We start from the raw sequence: 17,887 nt of genomic DNA on the forward strand, positions 1-17,887 counted from the left end.
AGGGAGCCTAGCTGAAGCAATTTTACAGAAGCAAAACAGGCAAGAAAGTGAAAAAGATAAATGGTAACAGGACAACAAACAGTTCCAGGTGCAGGGGCTTTAAATCTATCACAAGGTGATAGACACGGGGGCTTTGGGTGCTATCAACAGGAGGAATTCCTGGCAACTGCGGATATAGCTTGCCACAGTATCTTATCAGTAATTGCATTCTTGGATGTGCTGGGAGTCAGCTTAAGTCCTTAAGGAAGGGGGGTGAGTAAGGGGCTGTCAGTGAAGGAGTCAAAATGGAATCTGTCTGGCTCTGTCTGCTAGGAGAGAGTCAATCAGGTTAAAAACAAGGTAGGGTATCACATCGAGATTACAGGCGTGAGGCCGGGCGCAGTGGCTCAAGCCTGTAATCCCAGCACTTTGGGAGGCCGAGACGGGCGGATCACGAGGTCAGGAGATCGAGACCATCCTGGCTAACAAGGTGAAACCCCATCTCTACTAAAAAATACAAAAAATAACTAGCCAGGCGAGGTGGCGGGCGCCTGTAGTCCCAGCTACTCGGGAGGCTGAGGCAGGAGAAAGGCGTAAACCCAGGAGGCGGAGCTTGCAGTGAGCTGAGATCTGGCCACTGCATCCCAGCCTGGGCGACAGAGCGAGACTCCCTCTCAAAAAAAAAAAAAAAAAAGAGATTACAGGCGTGAGCCACCGCACCCGGCCAATATCACCATCATTCCTGACTCTGAAATTATATACTACTAACCAGCAATCGCTTTCCTCCACTTATTCACCCATAAGTACTTAACAGTAAAAGATGTGAGATACCTATCTGGCATGTGAGAAAATGATATATAGCTACTGACGGGGATTTCCCTTGAGGATGCTGAGTAAACTTTGTGGTGCGTGCCTGCATTTCCACTGCAACCTGTTCATGTGGTGAGTTGTGGAATTTCCCACTTGTGGCATCACATTGGGGCTCAAAAAGTTTCAGATTTTGGAGTATGGTTTTTTTTTTTGAGATGGGAGTCTTGCTGTGTCACCCAGGCTGGAATGTGGTGGTGTGATCTCGGCTCACTGCAACCTCAACCTCCCGGGTTCCTGCCTCAGCCTCCCGAGTAGCTGGGATTACAGGTGCCCCCCCACCACACCCAGCTAATTGTTTGTATTTTTAGGAGATGGGGTTTCATCATGTTGGCCACGTCTGGAACTCCTGACTTCAGGTTATCCATCCACTTTGACCTCCCAAAGTGCTAGGATTACAGGCATGAGCCACCACGCCCAGCCTAGATTTTGGAGCATTTTGAATTTGCGATGGTGAATCTGTACTGTTGTTCCTCTCCCCCCACAACCATTTTGCCGATGGGGAAACTGAAGCACTGAGAGGTGATGGAACTTGCTCGAGGTCGTATAGCTAGTGAGTGGCAGAGTGGACTCAGAACCCAGGATCATCTGATTGCAGACTCTGTTTCCTTCATCCCTGTACTGTGCAACAATGGCAAGAATACTATTGGCAATAACAACAGCAGCCCACAAATTTTGACTTGTCATTCATGACAACAACAAAATGATAATTACAATACATTCGCCTCTGGGGTCGAAACCCATATCCTAGAGTCCTAGGAGCTAAGGAGTCCCTCCGTGGCAATACTCATTTGCATAGGCCCTCTAATTTGCATGCATATCATTATCTGCCCCCACCCAACCCACCAGCTCCCTGTGTTTTATGCTTCTAACTGGCTTGGCGGATTGTCACTCTGTCCTGGATGTGTCTAATAAGGGCGTCTTGCGGGATGTAGCCTCTACTTCCTCAGGAATTGTGGATTGGAGAGGAAGCCAGATCCAGACGTGAGGTCTCTGGTTTCCCCCACATTTCCTGCATGGACTTGAGCCAACTGGGTTCAGGTTCCTTGTCTGTAAAATGACCTCCACGGGTCATTACCTCCATCCCTCTGCCTCTAGGAGCCACCACCTGTTGCTAATGATTGCCCCCCCTCCGACTCCTCCCTTTCCCTGTGGGGCTCTTTGGGCCTGACAATTCCTCTCTCCCCTTCTTCAGTTTCTTCCCCCAAGAACTAGACAGATCCAGGTACAACTCTTTGCCATTTATTTCAAAGATCAGTGGTTAAGAGGCCCAGGGTGATGAACAAGGGCTGGTCCTCACCCCAAGATGTGTTAGTCTGGGCTGAGGAAGGCCCTCAGGCTGTGTGCATATGTGTATAATGTTGTGTGTTTGTCATTGTGATGTTGTGTGTGTGTGTGTAATGTGTGTTTGTCACTGTGATGTGTGTGTAATGTGTGTTTGTCATTGTGATGTGTGTGTGTCATGTGTTTGTCACTGTGATGTGTGTATAATGTGTGTTTGTCATTGTGATGTGTGTCATGTGTGTTTGCCATTGTGGTGGTGTGCGTGTGTATGTGTGTGTAACCAGGTCTGACTATAACTTGGTCTCTCTGTGTCTGATCTAATGAGTATTAATTACCAAGTGTGACGGTGACACCTCTGGGGGTGGCTGTGTGGCTGGGATGCTGTCTGAGTTTTGTGTGGTTGTGTTTTAACATACACACAGTGCTGCGACTGTCTGTGATGCCGTCTATGCCTTCCATGTGATTCTGTGGTTGCGCATGAGTCTGGCACTTCGTGTGTATGAGTCTATAGTTGTGAAAGAATGGCTGAGATTACGCAGCCATGTGACAGATTTCGTGGGATGCCATAGGTGTGACTGTATAGTCATTCTTTCTTCCTTCCTTTCAATCAGCAAGCATTTCCCTAGGGCCTGCTTTGTGCCAGGTCCTGGGCTGGATGCCAGGGACAGATCTGTGGTGCCCTCTTGGGGATGTCTATGCTTGGCAGTGATGAAATCAGCCATGGTGGCAGCATTTGCACCTTGGAAATTGGCAAACATTACAAAGCTATCCCCCTCCGAGGACAGCTGGTTTTTAAACATTTATGAGCACACTGCTGTGCCCATGTATCCGAGTGTAACTCTTTGTGACCAGGCTGAGGTGTGGCCACCAGTCTGTGGGTGGGATCTGAGTATGTGACTCTGACTGTAGGAGGGGTGGGCTGGGCTCTACATGATGAGTCCTGATGATCAGTCTCCCGCCCACCCTGTCTGTACTCATGATGAGAGGAGGGAAGTGGAGGAAGTTTCCCACCCCCAGCCAAGTTCCTGGAGTCCCAAGTCCCACTTTCTTCTGAATGAAAAGCATAAATACCCACCCCTCACCCCTTCTTCCTGAATATCAGGCAAATCAACTTTACCCAATGTTTGGGAGCCCACAGACCCCAAGTCTCTGGGTCTTTGTCCTTAGTATTGTCCATGGCAGGGTTTGCAGTCTACGTGGGTCTTCTGAAGGTGCCTGCTGGGTCTTCAACCCCTCAAGATGGCTGAGTTCTTGGTCCCTGGTGGTGCCCACTGAACTCTCCACCTTCGAGTTTTGGGTTCCCTCGCATGTGATCCAAGATCTATTTCCTGAGTTTTCTTTCTTCTTTGTTTTTTTGAGGCAAAGTCTCGCTCTGTTGCCCAGGTTGGACTGCAGTGGTGCGATCTCGGCTCACTGCAACCTCCGCCTCCCGGGTTCAAGCAAAATTCCCCTGCCTCAGCCTCCCGCATAGCTGGGATTACAGGCAGGCACCACCACGTCCGGCTAATTTTTGTATTTTTAGTAGAGATGGGGTTTTGCCATGTTGGCCAGGCTGGTCTCGAACTCCTGACCTCAGGTGATCCACCTGCCTAGGCCTCTCAAAGTGCTGGGATTACAGGCGTGAGCCACTGTGCCCTGCCTCTGCTTCGTGAGTTTTCTTTCCCCTGAGGCACCCTCTGAGTTCTCCATGTGTCAGACCCAGGTCCAATGCACCACGCTCCTTCCTTCACACCATGAAAGCCCCGAAGTAAGACCGGGTGCCATCACGCAGTCGGACCAGGCGCTCATCCAACACACGGACGACCACCTCCTCCCCAACCTCCAGGTGCACCACACCACCCAGGAAGCTACTGTCCCACCAGACGCGGGAGTTGCTGGTGGCCCGTCCGCAGGGTGACTGCTGGCTGACCAACAGCTCCAGCTCCTCGGGGTAGCGGGGCGTGCGCTTGTAGAGGCCGTGGGTGATGGTGCTGGCCAGGCCCAGCGGGCAGCCCACACCGCCCAGCTGCACCTTGGAGTAGATGTAGTAGTAGCCAGCCTTGTTGGCCACAAGGGCCCCATCGTGGTAGTCGAGGCCCCTCAGGAAGGCCAGGCCCAGCTGGGTCTCCCATAGCAGCGGTCCCCCGCTGCCCGTCAAGCTGGAGTTGGCGCCTGTTTGGGAGAGAGAGACAAAAGGGGGCTGCCGGTCAGCACATGTGTTACTCTGTTTTTGTTTTGTTTTGTTTTGGTTTGGTTTGGTTTTTGACACAGAGTCTCACTCTGTCACCCAGGCTGGAGTGCAGTGGCGTGATCTCGGCTCACTGCAACCTCTGCCTCCCAGGTTCAAGCGACTCTCCTGCTTTAGTCTCTCGAGTAGCTGGGACTACAGGTGCCCACCACCACACCCAGTTACTTTTTGTAGTTTTAGTAGAGACGGGGTTTTGCCATGTTGCCCAGGCTGGTCTTGAACTCCTGACCTCAGGTGATCCACCCACCTCGGCCTCCCAGAGTGCTGGGATTACAGGTGTGAGCCACCACGTCTGTCCTCACATGTCTTACTTTTGCTGTGTGACTCCAGGCCAGTCACCACTAGGCAGTGTGTGTGTGTGTGTGCGCGTGTGTGCACGCATGTGTGTGTATTTGTAGAGACGGGGTCTCACAATGTTGCCCTGGCTGGTCTCAAATTCCTGGGCTCAACCGATCCTTCAGGCTCCCAAGTGCTGGGATTACAGGCATAAACCACCCTGCCTAGCCTGTTTGTATGTATTAATTCTCTTTAATCCTGCTTTGCAGATGAGGGAAACTGAGGCACAGAGAAGCAAATTAATTTGTTTAGTCTACATCTCAACTCTTTGCATCCCTCTTTTGCAGGTGGGGAAACTGAGGCATGGAAACGTTAAGTGACTTGCCAAAAGTGTCAAAACTTGGCTGGGTGTGGCGTCTCACCCCTATAATCCCAGCACTTCGGGAGGCTGAGGCAGGAAGGTCCCTTAAACTCAGGAGTTTGAGGCCAGGAGTTCCAGATGAAGTAACATAGGGAGACGCCATCTCTACAAAGAACAAAAAAATTAGCTGGGCATGGTGGCAGGTACCTGTAGTCCTAGCTGCTGGGGAAGCTGAGGTGGGAGGATCGCTCGCACCTGGCAAGTTGAGGATGCAGTGAGCCATGATAGTGCCACTCCAGCCTGGGTGACAGAGTGAGACCCTGTCTCAAAAAAAAAAAAAAAAAAAGTGTCCAAACATGCAAATTTGCAAAACCGAGAAACCAAGGCGGCATTTCGCACCTGCTGTGTGCTTCAGTTTCCCTCTCTGTTAAATGGACACATTAATAGCACCTGCTTAGAATGTAATGAATTAATATGTAGAAAGCGTGTCATAGCACATAACACAGCATAAGTACTATATGAGAGTTCATTAAATGAATACAACTAGGCCGGGCGCGGTGGCTCATGCCTGTATTCCCAGCACTTTGGGAGGCCGAGGTGGGAGGATCACCTGAGATCAAGAGTTTGAGACCAGCCTGGCCAACATGACAAAACTCCGTCTCTACTAAAAATACAAAAAAAAGTAACCAGGTGTGGTGGTGGGTGCCTGTAATCCCAGCTACTTGGGAGGCTGAGGCAGAAGAATTGCTTGAACCCTGGAGGTGGAGATTGCAGTGAGCCGAGATCATGCCACTGCACTCCAGCCTGGGTGACACAGCGAGACACTCTCAAAAGTAAATAAATAAATAAATAAATAAATAAATAAATAAATAAATGAAAATAATAAAATAAATAAAACTGGAAACACGTAGCACTTGTGGCCTATGTTCTGAGCAACTCTGTGAGTAAATAAGGAATGAATGAATGAATACACTGGTATGTATAGTGTTTATCTGGTCTTCCGGAGACGCCCTGACCCCTGCCCCTTGCCAGGATCCAGGGTCCCCCTCACCTGTGAGATGCGCTGCTGGGTTATTCTGGTGAGACCTTCGCTCTGGGGAGAGAGGTCAGAGGTTAGAAACGAAGACAGTGGAGGTAAAAGCCAGCCTTCTACAGGGTCATCCTGTACACCTCCTGGATTCAACCCCACCCCTTCCGGAGTGACCCAAACTTCTGCTTCTCAGGCCTGGGGGAGGGGCACCTGTGAGGATTTGGCCAGTTGTGCAAATCATATTGGGCAATTGACCAAGGGGTGGGGGCAGCGTGGGAATCATCTCGCCTCCTTCCCTGGGACCAGGACCCTGACTCACCTTGTATCAGCTGCTCCCAGGAGCCTCCGTGTCCGTCCTGAAAATGCAGAAGGGGCCTACGGTAAGAACCTGCAGTGGGGCCACGCCCTTGCATTGCTCACACACGGCTGTGAGACACGAGGACCGTGGCCACCGACACCACCCTCAGATGCGTACACAGGGCCACATGCACTCACTTGCACACACACACCCCCTGCCTAGCAGCCTCACAACCACCTGGTGCCTCAGTTTCCCTCTATGTAAATAGAGTTATGAATAGTGTCTGCTTGGCATTGAATGAATTAATATATGTAAGGCATTATTACAGTGCTTGGCACATAGTATGCACTAGAGAAGGGTTTAATAGGCTGGCTGCATTGGCTCACGCCTCTAATCCCAGCACTTCGGGAGGCTGAGGCAGGCAGATTACCTGAGGCCAGGAGTTCGAGACCAGCCTGGCCAACACAGTAAAACCCTGTATCTACTAAAACTACAAAAATTAGCTGGGCGTGGCAATGGTGCACGCCTGTAATCCCAGCTGCTCCGGAGGCTGAGGCAGGAGAATCGCTTGAACCTGGGAGGTTGCCGTGGGCCCAGATTGTACCACTGCACTCTAGCCTGGGTGACAGAGTGAGATTCTATCTCAAAAATAAAATAAAATAAAATAAAAGGGTTTAATAAATAAGTAACATTGCCCAGTGCGGTGGCTTACACCTGTAATCCCAGCACTTTGGGAGGCCAAAGTGGGAGGATGGCTTGAGGCTAGGAGTTTAAGACCAGTCTGGGCAACATAGCAAGACCTCATCTCTACAAAAAATTTTAAAGATTAGCTGGGCATGGTGGTGGGTGCCTGTAGTCCCAGCTACTTATGAAGCTGGGGTAGGAGCCTTGCTTGAGCCCAGGAGTTTGAGGCTGCAGTGAGCTCTGATCATGCCACTCCACTGTAGCCTGGGCAGCCGAGTAAGACCCAGTCTCTAAGATAAATAAATATGTAATTAAATAAATAAGTAATATTTAAAAATACATGGACAAGGTCAGGTGTGGTGGCTCACACCTGTAATCTCAGCAATTTGGGAGGCTGAGGCAGGCAGATCACCTGAGGTCAGGAGTTCGAGACCAGCCTGGCCAACATGGTGAAACCCCATCTCTACTAAAAATACAAAAATTAGCCGGGCATGGTGGCAGATGCCTGTAATCGCAGCTACTACTCAGGAGGCTGAGACAGGAGAATGGCTTGAACCCGGGAGGTGGGGTTGTAGTGAGCCAAGACTGCACCACTGCACTACAGCTTGGGCAATGGGAGAGAAACCTTGTCTCAAAAACAAGAAAATGCGGTCAGCGAGATGGCTGGACACATGGACGCCACCCTTGGGATATAGCAGCTGCCACAGGGCACAGACCTCAACATCGTCACAATGCTTAGAAGACACATGTGGCCTCAGATGTGTGGACATGTGGTTTGTGGTTTATGGATTCATGTGTGTCTATAGACACGGAGACCCAGAGACAAAGACACACAACACAAATACACCGGCTGCAGATAGGCGGGTGTGTGGACATGTGGGTACACACACATACGTCCACATGGGTACGTGGACAAGAATGTGTGGCCACCGGATCTAGACCCAGGACACAAAAGGGGCCAAGCCCACATGGGCATGGTGTTGGGCACACACAGACCCCCAGGTGAGGCACACAGACAGACGGACACGTCCACGGCCAGCTGGAAGCAGCCCGAGAGATTTCCACAGATGGAAATGGTCAGAGAATTAATGACAATCTCAGTAGCAGTGATAAGAGTACAGAGAAGGCCGGACACAGTGGCTCGTGCCTGTAATCCCAGCCCTTTGGGAGGCTGAGGCGGGTGGATCTCCTGAGGTCGGGAGTTCGAGACCAGCCTGACCAACATGGAGAAACCCCATCTCTACTAAAATTACAAAATTAGCTGGGCATGGTGGTGCATGCCTATAATCCCAGCTACTGGGGAGGCTGAGGCAGGAGAATCGCTTGAACCTGGGAGGCGGAGGTCGTGGTGAGCAGAGATCGCGCCATTGCACTCCAGCCTGGGCAACAAGAGTGAAACTCTGTCTCGAAAATAAAAAAGTACAGAAAAAATGCATGTGTGTGTGCACAGGGGTGTGCATGGCAGTGTTGGGGTGTCAGTTCCGACGGGTGGAGCCAGCACTGTCTGGTACCACACACGCCGTAGCATACTTCGTCCCCTATGAAGAGGTTGCCCTTATTTTGTAGATGAAGACACTGAGGTTCAGGGAGGTGAATTCACTTGCCCAAGGCTGGGAGCAGCAACCAGTCAAGCCAGCTGCTCTCAGCCTGTGCCCTGTCCTGCACACACACACACACAGAGACATGCAGTGACCCACAGTGACACAGGAGAGCCCCCCTCGCCTCCACCTACTGTCAGCCCCCCGGTCCCACTCACAGGCAGGCGGGTGACCATCTCTCCCAGACGCCAGTGCAGCTGCAGAAGGAACCAGCCTTGGATGGCCAGCCCGGCCCCCATCAGCAACAGCAAGAGACCCAGACCCACCCGGGCCACACTGCACGTCTGTCTCCGGCGGCTTCGTCCCAGCCTCGTGAATGGGATGTCAGTCTGTCCATCCACCACAAACACTGAGGGCCGTACGACACTCTCCTCCATGCCCAAGGTGCCTGGAGCGGGGCTGGCACGCCTGGGTCCTTCAACCTCAGAGGAAACCAAAATTGCCCAACCCTCCTGGGCTGTGCACGCTGCGGACAGACACCCGAGGGCCGCCTTTAGAGCTGGGGTTCAGCCCCACCCCTTCCCCCACTCACCCTCCTCTTCTTCCTGTCCCCTCCGCCCCCGGCCTTGGCCCTGTCTCACTCTCACTCATGCAGATTCTCACACTTTCCAGAGGCTTCTGAAAATGTGACTCAAGTGGCAAGTTTAGTGGGGAGCCCCCAGCTTTCCCTTCCTGGATGCTTCTTTTGCTTGGGGCCACCAAATATTTCCTGAGGACTTTCTGTCCATGCCAGGCTCTGCTCTAGGTGTGGGGAATGCGGCAGTGAACAATGGCGACAAGGTTCCCTGCTTCGATGGTGCTCCTCTCCTGGTGAAGCCAGAGAGACAAGAAACCTCATAAACAAGAAAATAAAATGTTGTGGGTTTGTTTTTGTTTTTTGAGAGGGAGTCTCGCTCTGTTGCCCAGGCTGGAGTGCAGTGGCACGATCTCAGCTTAGAATAACCTGCATCTCCTGGGTTCAAGTGATTCTCCTGCCTCAGCCTCCCAAGTAGCTAGGATTACAGGCGCGTGCCACCATGCCTGGCTGCTTTTTGGATTTTTAGTAGAGACGGGGTTTCACTGTGTTGGTCAGGCTGGTCTCAAACTCCTGACCTCAAGCGATCCGCCCACCTCAGCCTCCCAAAGTGCTGGGATTACAAACATGAGCCACTGTGCCTGGCCTTCTGTTGTGTTTGGATGTGACAAGTGCAGTGAAAAATACGAGAGTGGAATAAAGGAGTGGATGTGTGCTCTGTGTGTGTGCCTGAGTCTGCATGCATATATGTGTGTGGTGTGTGCATGTGGATGTGTGTATGCAGTTGTGTGCATGCAAGTGTGTATTGTGTACACACTTGCACGTGTGCATGCCTGTGTATGCATACATGTGCTGGCATGTAAATGTGTGTTCTTATGTGGGCAGGTGCATGCATACATGTGTGTTGTGCATCTGTGTGCATGTGCATTTGGTCCATGTACCTGCATGCATGTGTACGTGTGTGTATGTGTGTACATGCATCACATGTGCAAGTGGGTGTGCATATATGTGCTGTGTGCAGGTGTGTGCATGTGTGTACCTGTGCATTGGTGCATGTGTGTGTGTGCACGCTTGCACGGGTGTGTGCATGTGTGTGGGGAGGTCCATGTGTAAGTGTGCATGCATTCATGTGTGTGTGTGCGCTTGCACGGGTGTGTGCATGTGTGTGGGGAGGTCCATGTATAAGTGTGCATGCATTCACGTGTGGATTTTAAAAACTGGAACTCATAGTCAAGTGTTAGAACCACTGTTCACCCAGTGAGCCAAACCTAAGACCTGGGAGTCCCTCCCTCTGTCTTGTCCTCACATTCTACCCTGCAGCGAGTCCTGTTCATTCAACCTCCAAACCAGATCTCAAATCCCACCGCCTGTTTCCATCCCTGCTGCTACCACCCTAGCTCGGTGCTATGAATTGAATGTTTGTGTCCGCCCCACCCCAACCTCCAATTTATATGTTGAAGCCCTAATCCCCAGTGTGATGGTGTTAGGTGATGGGACCTTTGGGAGGTAATCAGGTCATGGTGGTGGAGCCCCGTGATGGGATCTGTACCAATATAGGAAGAGACATGAGATGTTCACTGTCTCCTCCATGTGAAGACGCAGCAAGAAGGTGGCCATCTGTAAACCAAGAAGAGAGCCCTCACCGGAACCTCACTGTGCTCTTGGACTTCCAGCCTCTAGAACTATGATAAATAAACGCTTGTCATCTAAGCCATGCAGTCTATGGTATCTTGAGAGCATCCCGAGCTGACTGAGACACTAAGGTACCCTCATCTCTCGCTTGGTTTGTTGCAGTAGCTTCCTCATTAGATGCCTAGATGTCCTGCTTCATCTGTTGCCACTTTAAAATTCACTTTCTACCCTCTATCTACTGTGAGCTCACTTATTTATTTATTTATTTATTTGGATTTTGTTTTGTTGGGGTGAAAAGTCACATAACAAACCCATTTAAAAAATGAGTAACTCGGCTGGGCACAATGGCTCACGCCTGTAATCCCAGCACGGTGTGGGATGGTGGCCACCTACTTGCTGGTGAAAAGTTCTCTGGGGTCTGGGTCCCTGGAGCAGAGAGAGAAACTGACTTTGGTGGACACCCCTCATCCCTGCCAACCCAACCTGCCTGGACCTCCAGGCAACACCCCCTTGGACGGGTCACTCTTTGTCCAGAGAATGTCTCCAGTGGCTGGGAGCAAAGCCTGCCCACCATCCCAGGTGGCCCATCCCAAGCAAACAGGGCATTCCATGCTGGAAATTTCCTCTTTGTTTGATTGGTTGAGATAGGGTCTTGCTCTGTTCAGCCCAGGCTGGTGTGAAGTGATGCAATCACAGCTCATTGCAGCCTTGACCTCCTGGACTCAAGCCATCCACCTCAGCCTCCCAAGTAGCTGGGACCACAGCCACTCACCACCGCACCTGGTTAATCAAAAAAAAAAAGTTCGTATAATAGATACTGGGTCTCATTATGTTGTCCAGGCTTGTCTAGAACTCCTGGGTTCAAGTGATCCTCCCACCTTGGCCTCTCAAAGTGCTGGGATTACAGGCATGAGCCACTGTGCCTGGATCCTGTCTTGTTTGTTTGTTTGTTTGAGACAGAGTCTCGCTCTGTCACCCAGGTTGGAGTGCAGTGGTGTAATCTCGGCTCACTGCAAGCTCCACCTCCCGAGTTCACGCCATTCTCCTGCCTCAGCCTCCCGAGTAGCTGGGACTACAGATGCCCACCACCATGCTTGGCTAATTTTTTTGTATTTTTAGTAGACACGGGGTTTCACTGTGTTAGCCAGGATGGTCTCGATCTCCTGACCTCGTGATCTGCCCGCCTCGGCCTCCCACAGTGCTAGGATTACAGGTGTGAGCCACTAAGCCCAGCCTCTTTCTTTGTTTTTTTTTTTTGTTTTGTTTTGAGGCAGAGTCTCGCTCTGTCACCCAGGCTGGAGTGCAGTGGTGCCATTTTGGCTCACTGCAACCTCTGTCTCTTGGATTCAAGCAATTTTCCTGCCTCAGCCTCCTGAGTAGCTGGGATTACAGGCACCCACCACCATGCACAGCTAATTTTTGTATTATATGTTGGCCATTATATATGTTGTAACATATATGTGGTATATATATTGGCCAGACTGGTCTCGAACTCCTGACCTCAGGTGATCTGCCCACATCAGCCTCCCAAAGCGCTAGAATTACAGGCATGAGCCACTGCACCTGGCTCCTGTCTTGCTTCGTAAGTATCTTTGTAATATCCTGGATTTTACCTCTCGGCTCTGAAAGCCGAAAACGCTTATCTGGCCCTTTATAGATACAGTTTGCTGCCAGCTTGCCCCTGACCTTAGGCTAAGACACCAAGTGACCTTCACTGGGGCCTCTGAGCTTGGGCCCTTGGGCTTTTGCTCACTCTGCCCCAGGCAGACGTCCTGGGTCTTTGCACTTCCTCTTCCTGCTGCTGGGGACTGTCTTCCCTAGATCTCCAAAGCCGGCTCCCCCTGGTCATCTGTGTCTTGACTCAAGAAACTTCTCCTCACAGGAGCCCTCCCTGTATTGGTCAGATATCTCCTGAGAGACAGAACCAATAGAAGATAGACAGAGATAGAGATGGAGATCTATAGGCTGGGTGTGTTGGCTCACGCCTGTAATCCCAGCACTTCCGGGGCTGAGGCATGTGGATCGCCTGAGGTCGGGAGTTCGAGACCAGCCTGGCCAATATGGGGAAACCCCGTCTCTATCAAAAATACAAAAAAAAAAAAATTAGCTGACTGTGGTGGCACCCTCCTGTAATCCCAGCTACTTGGGAGGCTGAGGCAGAAGAATCACTTGAACCTGGTAGGCAGAAGTTGCAATGAACTGAGATTGTGCCACTGCACTCCAGACTGCGCAGTGGCATGAGACTCTGTCTCAAAAAAAAAAAAAAAAAAAGAAAGAAAGAAAGAAAGAAAGAAATCTGTAGAGACAGACAGAGATATAGAGTCAGAGAAGAGACAGACACAGAAAGCTAGAGAGACAGGGACACAGAGGTATAAAGACAGACGGAGAAAAAGAGAGAGACAGAGAAGTATAGAGTCAGAAAGAGAGTGTGTGACACATTTATTTTAAGAAATTAGCTCACACAATCATGGGAGTTGGCAAGTGTGAAGTCCACAGGACAAGCCAGTTAGGCTGGAGGCTCGGGGCTCGGGTAAGAGGTGGCACTGCAGTCTTAAAGCCTAAAGGCTGGAAATTCAGGCAGAATTTCTAAGTTGCAACCTTGAGGCAGAATTCCTTCTTCAGGAAACTGCGGTGTTTACTCCTTAGACCTGCAACTGATCAGGTGTAACCCACTCACAATACCTAGGCTTATCTCCTGTCCTGAAAGTCAACTGTGTTGTTGATGTGGTCTGAAAAATACCTTTCTAGCCAGGTGTTATGGCTCACACCTGTAATCCCAGCACTTAGGGAGGCAGAGGTAGGAGGATTGCTTGAGCCCGGTAGTATAAGACCTGCCTGGGCAATATGGTGAGACCCTGTTCTCAACAAAAAGGAAAAAAAAAAAAAAGACCAAAAAAATAAAGAAATATAAAATACCTTTCTAGCAACATTTAGACTAGTGTTTTACCAAACAACTGGTCACATAGCCTGGCTATGTTATCACATACGTTAGCCCTCAGGCCACTCAATCTAAGAGATCTTCTTAACTGCTGGACACATCGCGTGGGTGAACTTTCCTTTTTGGACATCCTCACCATCCAAAATCCATTCCACACTGTCTTGTTTTTTGGGAGCAGGTGCGGGGGATGGAGTCTCACTTTGTTGTCCAGGCTGGAGTGCAGTGGTGCCATCTCAGCTCCCTGCAACCTCCACCTCCCGGGTTCACGTGATTCTCCTGCCTCAGCCTCCCGAGTAGTTGGGATTACAGGTGCCTGTATTTTTAGTGCAGACAAGGTTTCACCATGTTGGCCAGGCTGGTCTCGAACTCTTGACCTCAAATCATCTGCTCACCTCGGCCTCCCAAAGTGCTGGGCTTACAGGCGTGAGCCACCACACCCGGCCCCATGCTGCCTTCAAGGGTCCTTTCCTGCTTCCCCTTTTAGAACGTAAGATTCACAAGATCCTATCTGCACCCTTCACAGCCTCAAGTGATAAGTTTTAGTCCAAAAGAAAAGCAAACACAAACAAAAGCTCCAAACACCCCCATATGTTGAAGAAATGAATCCAATGAATCCCAAACAGAAGAAAGTGGGAGTGAAGGCCGGGCTCAGTGGCTCATGCCCGTAATCCCAGCACTTTGGGAGGCCAAGGCCGGTGGATGACTTGAGGTCAGCAGTTTGAGACCAGTGTGGCAACATGGCGAAACCCCATCTCTACTAAAAATACAAAAAAATTATCTGGGCCTGGTGGCACACACCTGTAATCTCTGCTACTTGGGAGGCTGAGGCAGGAGAATTGCTTGAACCTCGAGGCGGAGGTTGCAGGGAGCCGAGACCGTGCCACTGCACTGTAGCCTGGGGGATAGAGAAAGACTCCTCTCAAATTCAAAAAAAAAAAAGAAAAGAAAAAGAAAAGAGAGGAGGAATGAATAAGAAAAGAAAAAAGAAACGAGAAGAAGGATGTGAAGTAGAGTGGTGGTCTGTCTTGGCAGATGTCAGCCGGGATACCCACTGAGTTGCAGGAGGCTTTGGCATTTGAGAGCTTGAGGGAGTAGGGTAGGCTATGCATCTATTTCCCCCATACCCCTGGAGCTGTGGGGTGTCTGAGGGAAAGAGGCTGTGGAGGCATGACTTTCAGTCTTAGTGGGTGTTTCTTGATGACTTGGTGCAGAGCTGGGAGGCTGCATCCCACTCTCCATACACACACCTTCCCAGTCCCCAGGGGACCAGAGGTGCAGTGAGAGGAGGTGCTCGGGGCCCCGGTCCCCTCTAGCAACAGTGTCCCCGCTCCCCACACTCAAGGCTGCTGCTCCCCACGCGGTGCTGGTGATGCTGTGACCACAGAGCCCCCACACTCCCTCCCTAACTGCTGACTCATGTCTTCCCTTCCCTGGGGCTCCAGCCGGAAACGCTGCCCTGCCCGCCAGCCCCCTACTGCCCCCTCTTGGGTGCAGTCACCAGACATGGCTCACCCCAAAGCATTGACTCCTGGCTCAGGCCCATCTAGAAACGGGGTCTGGGAGAGTGAGGTGAGGCTGGAGGAGGGCAGAAGGGATGCAAATGAGGACAGGTGAGGATGCAGGTGAGAGGGCAGAGCAGGACTGCGGGCCGATGGGTCTGGCGAATCTACAAGGATAGATGCCGGGGGAGGTGCATTGCAGAAATGAAACCAATTCTGCAAAATCGTAACTGAGGAAATTATGACGGTGAAAGAAATCAGACCTAACCGACTCCGTCTTACTTCTAAGCTTCGACTGTCCTTGTTCATTCCCGGGCATAGGCCGAACTAACTTTGGGAAGGAATTTAGTTCATGGTTTGGCTCTGAAACAAAATCGATAACAGCCCTTTCCCGAAAAGACCCCCTTTTTGCCTGGGGACCGGTCTGCCTTTGCAGGACTAACAAATTAGCTACAAGATTAGAAATTAACAGTTTAGGGGTCATGTAGCCTCTGGCTCCAAGAGTCTGAACCTCCCCACATTGCTCTTGGGGATAACATCACTATCTAAAACCTAAGTTCAGTGCTGGCGATATTTTGCAGACCCTGAACTCAATGGATCAGCCGACAGCACCCAGACCAGAAATGTGACCCCTCCAGTTCTGTGATCGTACCCAGGAACGGAAGACAAAAAACTTCACCTTGACCCCCTATGATTCCAACCTCCATCTCACCAATCCACACGCCTCACTTCCCAAACCCCTACCTGCCAAACTATTATTATTATTATTATTTTGAGATGAAGTCTCGCTCTGTCACCCAGGCTGGAGTGAGTGCAGTGGCGCGATCTCAGCTCACTGCAACCTCCACCTCCCGGGTTCAAGCGATTCTTCTGCCTCAGCCTCTCAAGTAGCTGGGATTACAGGTGTGCACCACCACGCCTGGCTAATTTTTGTATTTTCAGTAGAGACGGGGTTTCATCATGTTGGCCAGGCTGGTCTCGAACTGCTGACCTCAGGTGATCTACCTGCCTCAGCCTCCCAAAGTGTGGGGATTACAGGCGTGAGCCACTGCATCTGGCCCACCAAACTATCTGTAAAAACTCTGATCCCCAAATATTCGGGGAGACTGATTTGAGTAATAACAAAACTCCGGTCTCCTACACAGCTGGCTCTGCGTGAATTACTCTTTCTCCATGGCAACCCCCATCTGATGAATCGGTTCTGTCTAGGCAGGGGGCAAGGTGAACCCACTGGGCAATGACAGTAAGAAGACAGGTAAATCTGCAGGTGAGAATGTAGGTGAGAATGCTGGCAAGAACAGAAGAAAATATCTAGAAAAGCATGCAGGTGAGGACCCAGATGAAGATACAGAGAAAATACACTCGCCGGAGAGGATGTAGGGGGAAAAAGGTGAAAATATAGGTAAGAGTGCTATGAAGGTAAAGATACAGGTAAGCTTACAGATTGAGATGTAGGTGTTGGGGCCAGGGGAGGATGCCAGAAAAAAAAAAAAAAAAAAAAAGCAAAAACAACCCTGATGGGGCGCAGTGGCTCACACCTGTAATCCCAGCACTTTGGGAGGCTGAGGTGGGCAGATCACCTGAGGTCAGGAGTTTGAGACCAGTCTGGCCGACATGGTGAAACCCCATCTCTAATTAAAATACAAAAGTAAGCCAGGTGTGGTGGCGTGGGCCTGTAACCAAAGCTATTCAGGAGGCTGAGGCAGGAGAATCGCTTGAACCCAGGAGGCGGGGTCACAGTGAGCTGAGATCGCACCATTGCACTCAGCCTGGGCGACAAGAGTGAAACTCCATCGCAGAAAAGAAAAAAAACCCCACAGAAACAACAACAAAAACCCACACGTGGATACAGCTGAGGGTGCAGAGGAACGAGCAGGTAAAGATTCAGATGAAAATATTGGTAACATTGGGAGCGGGGAGAACGTTAGGAAAAAGACCTAATGCATCCTGGACTTAGTAACTAGGTAATGGGGGGCTGGGTGTGGTGGCTCATGCCTGTAATCCCAGCACTTTGGGAGGCCGAGGCAGGCAGATCACTTGAGATCAGGAGTTCAAGACCAGCCTGGCCAATATAGTGAAATCTCTATCAAAAATACAAAAATTAGCCAGGCAAGGTAGCAGGTGCCTGTAATCCCAGCTACTCAGGAGGCTGAGGCAGGAGAATCACTTGAACCCGGGAGGTGAAGGTTGAAGTGAGCCAAGGTCGTGTCACTGCACTCCAGCCTGGGCGACAGAGCGAGACTCTGCCTCAAAACACACAAACACACACAAACACAAAACCTAGATGAGGGGTTGATAGGTGTAGGAAAGCGGCATGGCACACTTTACCTATGTAACAAATCTGCACATCCTGCACATGTACCCTGGAACTTAAAATAGTAATAATAATAAAAGAAAAAAAATATATTGGTAAGATTATCAGGTGAGGATGCTGGTAAGCGAAGAGGTGAGAACTCAGGCGAAGAGGTTGTGAGCTGCCGGTGAATGTGCAGCTGAAATGGAGGTGAGGTGCAGGTGCATGCTATGTGCAGGTGAGGCAGGTCCGTGGTGCTTGGATAAAGAAGTCAGCACACTCGCAGGTGAACGCCCGGAGAAAATGCAGTGGGAACAGGTGAGGTTTCAGGTAGGATGCAGCTGAGCTGCAGGTGAGGCGGCTGGGGATTTCAGTCTCTTGCTCTCTGGCAAAGAACTCCAGACACG

At 50.7% G+C, this 17,887-nt stretch overlaps 1 protein-coding gene across 2 annotated transcripts; it reads right to left on the reverse strand.

Moving 5' to 3' along the window:
- Positions 1–2,066: 2,066 nt before the first annotated feature.
- Positions 2,067–9,497, reverse strand: TNFSF14 (TNF superfamily member 14). 2 transcript variants are annotated; one of them, XM_025368328.1, is made up of 5 exons: positions 9,208–9,497; positions 8,763–9,070; positions 6,344–6,380; positions 6,046–6,087; positions 2,067–4,281 (listed from the first exon to the last, which is right to left on the reverse strand). In XM_025368328.1, the coding sequence occupies exons 2-5, from the start codon at positions 8,979–8,981 to the stop codon at positions 3,857–3,859; spliced, it is 723 nt and encodes a 240-aa protein (XP_025224113.1). In that variant the 5' UTR covers positions 8,982–9,070; positions 9,208–9,497; the 3' UTR covers positions 2,067–3,856. The 2 variants fall into 2 exon arrangements, with proteins under 2 accessions (XP_025224113.1, XP_025224114.1); XM_025368329.1 differs by lacking the exon at positions 9,208–9,497 and having other exon boundaries at positions 8,871–9,023.
- Between the last annotated feature and the right edge of the window lie 8,390 nt (positions 9,498–17,887).

The sequence above is a fragment of the Theropithecus gelada genome, chromosome 19 (assembly GCF_003255815.1).
Source record: "Theropithecus gelada isolate Dixy chromosome 19, Tgel_1.0, whole genome shotgun sequence".
NCBI classification, from domain to species: domain Eukaryota; kingdom Metazoa; phylum Chordata; class Mammalia; order Primates; family Cercopithecidae; genus Theropithecus; species Theropithecus gelada.

Bases quoted from the DNA above. Each gene is read 5' to 3' on its own strand.
- TNFSF14 (XM_025368328.1), bottom strand. From the start codon at position 8,981: ATGGAGGAGAGTGTCGTACGGCCCTCAGTGTTTGTGGTGGATGGACAG. The intron at 6,381-8,762 runs GTGAGTGGGACC...CTGCATTTTCAG, and splicing joins AGATGGTCACCCGCCTGCCT to GACGGACACGGAGGCTCCTG. The intron at 4,282-6,045 runs GTGAGGGGGACC...TCTCCCAAACAG, and splicing joins CCCAGCAGCGCATCTCACAG to GCGCCAACTCCAGCTTGACG.